At 45.1% G+C, this 5,807-nt stretch overlaps 1 protein-coding gene across 1 annotated transcript; it reads right to left on the bottom strand.

The window, feature by feature from the left end:
• Positions 1-1,096: 1,096 nt before the first annotated feature.
• LOC100757742 (histo-blood group ABO system transferase 2) lies at positions 1,097-2,047 on the bottom strand. The gene has a single exon (XM_027431068.1). It carries the CDS (start codon positions 2,018-2,020, stop codon positions 1,097-1,099), a length of 924 nt encoding a protein of 307 aa, XP_027286869.1. The 5' UTR covers positions 2,021-2,047.
• Between the last annotated feature and the right edge of the window lie 3,760 nt (positions 2,048-5,807).

The raw sequence follows: 5,807 nt of genomic DNA, 5'->3' as shown, positions 1-5,807 counted from the left end.
GGAATTGTCTCCCTCAGACAGTTCCGTGGGGCATTTCCTTCACTGTGGGCGGTGCTTCCTAGACAAACAGTCCTGGGTTGTATATAAGGAAACTGAACAAGCCATTGGGAGCAATCTAGCAAGCTGTGTTCCTCCATGGTCTCGAAGTCCCTGCCTACAGGTTCCTGCCTGAGTTCCTGCCCTGGCTTCCCTCAGTGAAGGAGGACAGCAACCTGAAGGTGAAATAAACCCTTTCATCCCAACTAGGATTTGGCCAGTCTTTTATCAGCAACAGAAAGCAAACTAGGCCAGGTGGGCCAAGGGTGCAATTACTCCTGAGCATTCTCTCCCCCAACCAATTGGGAATGTGAAGCCTGTGATAACACTAGTAAAAATTCGTACACCTGCCGGGCGTTGGTGGCGCACACCTTTAATACCAGCACTCAGGAAGCAGAGGCAGGAGGATCCCTGTGAGTTCGAGACCAGCCTGGTCACCAGAGCCAGTGCCAGGATAGGTTCCAAAGCTACACAGAGAAACCCTGTCTCAAAAAAACAAAAACAAAAACATTCATACACCTTTAATCCTAGCACTTGGGAGGCAGAGGCAGGCGGATCTTTGCGAGTTCAAGACCAGCCTGGTCTACAGAGTGAGTTCCAGGACAGCAGCAGCTACAGAAAAACCCTGTCTTGAAAAAACAAAAAACAAATGAAAGGTTCAGGCATGATGCTGTCCTGCCCCTGTTACCTGACAGAACAAGGCAGTACCCTGGTCAGCCCAGGGTTCCATGGGAACTAAGTCTGCACGCAGGTGCAGAGGACCACTTTAAAAGACAGACCCTGCCCATTTACACTCTTTTCTCTCTCTCTCTCTCTGCTCTCTCTACTCTTCTCTTTTTCTCTGTCTGCTTCTGCTTCTCTTTCTCTATGGTGACCAGCCATGGCGGTCAGCTGCTAACTCTGTTTCTCTTCTCTGTTAGTCTCCCTACTCTGCCAGGCCTATAATAAACTGGTTAATATGTCCTATTTTTCTTTAAAAATTTAACAACAATCAGTAAATAAATAACCCTAAAAAAATTAAAAAAATATAACACAAATGGTCCAGCTCTCAGTCAGAATGTTAGAAGACTGACCACTGACCCAGTCTGAGATCTCCCTGGAAGTCTTGCTTAGAGTCAGTCCAGGGATATTTGCTGACTTTCTCGAGCATGCCCCAGTTTGTCAACACTTCTCGAAAACCGTCTGTGATCGGAAGTGTCTTATCCCACATGTACTCGGGAGAGAGGATCTTGGTGGGCTTGTTGTAGAGCAGGTACTTGTTCAAGTAGCTTTCTTCAGGCCGCACGACCTGGATGTCATAGGCTTGGTCCATCCTCAGAGCCAGGTAACAAAACTTGGTGAGCCTGTGAACCTCTAATACCTTTCCCCCAAAGAAGGCCCCGGAGTAGTAAAAATCTCCCTCGTTCTCAGAAATGTAGGCTTGTGACTGAGGCTGCCTTTCATAAGCCAGCGATTTCCTTGGTAACCCAAAGAACAAAGGGTGCAGTGTGCCGAACAGGGAGGAGAGGATCTCCACACCCACACTGTTGCAGAAAACTATGTTCACGTGAGCACAGACCAGGTAATCCACCTCCTTCGCAAAACGCTGCTGGGAAAAATAGCTGATGACCTCCATTCTATAGATGTACGTGTTCCAGGGGTGGGCAGAGGCCTGGGTTTCCAGAATTACCATCTGCCTTCCCTTAGAGGGCTTCAGGAGTGGCACGCTGCCTGGCTGATCAGTGAAAATGTAGTATTTCACCCTGTGCCCCTCCATGAAGTACATCTCGGCAGTCTTCAGGAACCCTTTTAGGAAGGCTATGTATTTTCCCGTGGCAAACACAACTAACCCAATGGAGACATTCTGGAGCCGGAATTGCTGGTTCAGGATTTCAATTTGGAAAGTCCCGTCCCACACGATGGGAGCCAGCCAAGGAGTCTGCATGGCTATGTTTTCACTGTTGGGCTCTGTTAGTTCCGACTGATAATACCACATCCTGGACATGTTCACTATTTTCAGGTGGTCCACCTCCCTAACCGTTATGCTATCCTTGGCTAGAATGTATTCTGGCATCTGCTTATTCAGGCTCCAGAAAGCCCAGGCAAGAAAAGTCAATGTAAGGGTGAGTAGGAAAACAAAGGTCACAGAAAGAAGTGAGTGATGTTTTGATTTCTCCAGTTTTGGCAGCAGTTGAGTCACGGCTGTTGGTGTCTCCTCCATGACGTGAGGGTAACTTGTTCTGGGTCAGATGGGCCAAATCCAACGTTCTGAGATATCCAAGTCTCCCAGTACACACCCTACTCATCCAGCAGCCCTTCAAACTCCCCAAGACTGACCCAAGTGCCAGGCACCGTGTAGTCAAACGGAGAAAGTCTCGAAATTCCAACAGAACTCCAACGTAGTCAGTTTCTCTTTCTGGTGTTTTCAAAGCAATGGTATGGCAGGATTTGGTCATTGGAGCACAAAGAACAGCCAGGAGGACTGAACTCAGGATTCTTGAAGCATGTTCAGGAGACTGGCTGAAAGGACATCACTAAGCAGGCCAAGAGGAGAGATTGTGATGAAATCAGGGCAGGGCAGACACCACCAGAAGTGACCTGGTGCCCAGGACACCCATGCTCCACCTTGTTCTTGATAGTCACTGTAGGGGATGCTGTAGCCATGTCTGCTTAGGGCCTGGCTACAGGTGTGCTTGACCACGCCCTCAGGGTGACGTAGAGTGATGCTCTCTGCTTTTGCTTTCATCTTGGGTTGCTGTACAGACTGCTGCCCTGCCGGCTGGCCAGGTTTCTCTGTAAGTAAGGCTTTTCCCTATTAAATTCCCTTGTATTTTTACCTGGCTCTGTATTGGTAATTTGCCACATTAAACCACTGCTTGTGAAACTTTGCAGAAGCTAGTTTCGTGGAAAATTCACAGCCTTAGGACTGGACTGTCTCTAGTATCACATCTAGGTGGGCTACTGGGGGCCCTCACTTGGAAGGACTGTTGGGTAGCCACGGTAGAGGGGGTAATGTAGGCATCAATGTTTGTTTTCCCCTTATTCTCCTAGTATCACGTAGAACCCATTGAGGAGTTGGTGTCAGGCTTTACATTGTTAGAGCTGGGAGGCTAACTTTAATTAGGATTGTCTTGTTCAACCATCACCCTCCATGAATGTAGCCGTGTTGGAAAACCCAACCTTGAAAGGGCTGGGCTCAGTATTGGTTTCAACCTTGAACAATGTTAAACAAACAAACAAACAAACAAACAAGAGATTCCAAATTCAGTGTGCAACCCCTTTATCCTAGTTTGCTTTCTATTGCAGTGATAAAGGCTACAACAAAAAGCAACTTGGGGAGGAAAGGGTTTATTTCACCTGACAGCTGGCTCACAGTCTATCATGATAGACAGTCAGGGCAGGAATTAAAGCAGAGACCACAGAGGAACAATACTTTATGGCTTGTTCTCCATAGCTTGCTCAGTCTGCTTTCTTTCTTTCTTTCTTTCTTTCTTTCTTTCTTTCTTTCTTTCTCTCTTTCTTTTTTGGTTTTTCGAGACAGGGTTTCTCTGTGTAGCTTTGGGGCGTATCCTGGCACTCGCTCTGGAGACCAGGCTGGCCTCGAACTCACAGAGATCCACCTGCCTCTGCCTCCCGAGTGCTGGGATTAAAGACGAGCGCCACCAACCACTGGCCTCAGTCTGCTTTCTTATACAATGTGCCTAAGAGTGGCATCACCCACAGTCGGCTGGGCCCACCTGCATCAATCATAAATCAAGAATATGCCTCAGTTGAAAAGGCTGTCTTTCTCCAATGTGCACTTTGGGCATCTTTATTGAAGATAGGGTGGCTATAGCTGTGTGGGCTTCGACCCAGGTCATCTGTCTCATTACCCTACATGTCTGTTTCTCTGCCAGTACCTTGCTGTTCTTGTCACTATGGCTCTGTAGTATCATTTGAGATCAGGAATAGTGATACCTCCAGCATTACCGTTATTTCTCAGGATTCCTTTGTCTTTTATGTTTCCATTTGAGTTTTTCCAAGACAAGGTCTCTCTGTGTAACAGTCTTGGCTGTCCTGGAACTCATTTTGTAGACCAGGCTAGCCTTGAACTCACAGAGATCTGCCTGGGATTAAAGATATGTGCCACCACTGCCCATTTGAATTTTGAATTTTGAAGCCTGCTTTTTCTTCTTCTGTGAAGAATAGTGCAGGAGTTTTGATGATGCTTGGATTGACTCTGTAGATTAGTAAGAGCCATTTTCACAATGTAAAGAGCTGAATGCCTGAGCAGGGGAAGTCTTTTCATCTTCTAGTGTCTTCCTCAATTTCCTTCTTCCAGTCTTTTAAATTTGTGTTGCAGACACCTTTCACTTCCTTGTTTAAGTTTATTTCAAGGCATTTTATTAGTCTTGAGACAATATCGAATATGATCATCTCCCTGGTTTTTGATTTCCTCAGTATGCCTTTTATTGATATATGCATAGGAAAGCTGCTGATTTTGTGTGTTGATTTTTGTTTCCATCCTGACACTTTGGAAGTGTTTATCATCTCTAAGATGTTTCGTGGTAGAGACTTCATGGTCCCTAATGTATAGAATCATGTCGTTTGCAAATGAAGGTGCTTGGGTGTCTTCCTCTTCTGGTTGTATCCATCTTTTTATTTTTCCTCTCTTGTCCCACTGCTCAAGCTAAGACTTCACACATGATGTTGAAGAGGAGGGGAGAGAGTGGACACGCTTGTCTTATTCTTGTCTTAGTGGAAATGCTTTGAGTTTGGTTTTTTGCATTTAGCATGAGCTTGGCCGTATGTTTGTCTTGTATATATAATTTATATTACTCAGATATGGTCCCTCCATTCCTAGCCTTTTTCAGAGTTTTTGTCATGAAAAGACGTTGGATTTTAACAAAAGCCTTTGCTGCTTCCGCTGCTCATGTGATTTCTGCCTTTGGGTGTGTGATAAGGCTCAGTGATTTACGTTTGTTTTTCCATCCCTGCATCTCTGGAATGAAGTCAACCCGATGCGTTCTTGAACTCAGTCCACAATGACTTTCCTGGATTTTTTTGTCTATCTTTATTATGGAGATCAGCCTATAATTTTCTTTTCATGCTGTGTCTTTGTCTGACTTTGCTATCAGGGGAATATTGGCTTCATAGATTGAGTTCTCTTTTTCTACTTTATACAATAACTTGAGAATCATCAGTCTTAGTTCTTCTCTAAAGGCTTGGTAGAATTCAGCAGTGAAGTCAGCTGACCTGGACATTTTGGACTGGGAAATTTCTCACTGCGGCTTCAATCTCATTGTAGTCATCAGTGACATTGTAGTGATGTTACATGTCTTGCCTTGATTTAGCTCTGCTAAATATAATAAAATATATATAATGCATTTCCATTTCTTTTAGATTTTCCAATTTAGTGTTATAAGTTTGTAAGGTGTGTCTTTCTTATTTTTTTCTAATTGTTGTTGCTAGGTATCTGCTGTGTTAACCTTCTTTTTATCTCTACATTGAGTTGGGTCTTCTCTTCCAGTTGGTTGGTTTGGATAAGGGGTTTGTCAACCTTGTGCATCCTTTTAACCTACTGACTGACTTAGTGTGTCCGTGGGTTGGGTGGTATGTGTGCAGGGGACATGGTGTGTGTGTGCAGAGGACACGGTGTGTATGCAGAAGACATGGTGTGTGTGCAGAGGGCATCTTTCAAAGGAGAAATTTCTCTCCGGTTACCATACAGGTTCCTGGGATCACACTCAGTTCCTCAGGCTTGGTAGCTGTATAAAATGATGACATGACCACTCCAAGGTACAGCTGAGGGG

This window comes from Cricetulus griseus, chromosome 9, assembly GCF_003668045.3.
Source record: "Cricetulus griseus strain 17A/GY chromosome 9, alternate assembly CriGri-PICRH-1.0, whole genome shotgun sequence".
NCBI lineage: Eukaryota > Metazoa > Chordata > Mammalia > Rodentia > Cricetidae > Cricetulus > Cricetulus griseus.
This window is presented reverse-complemented; position numbering and strand designations above follow the sequence as displayed.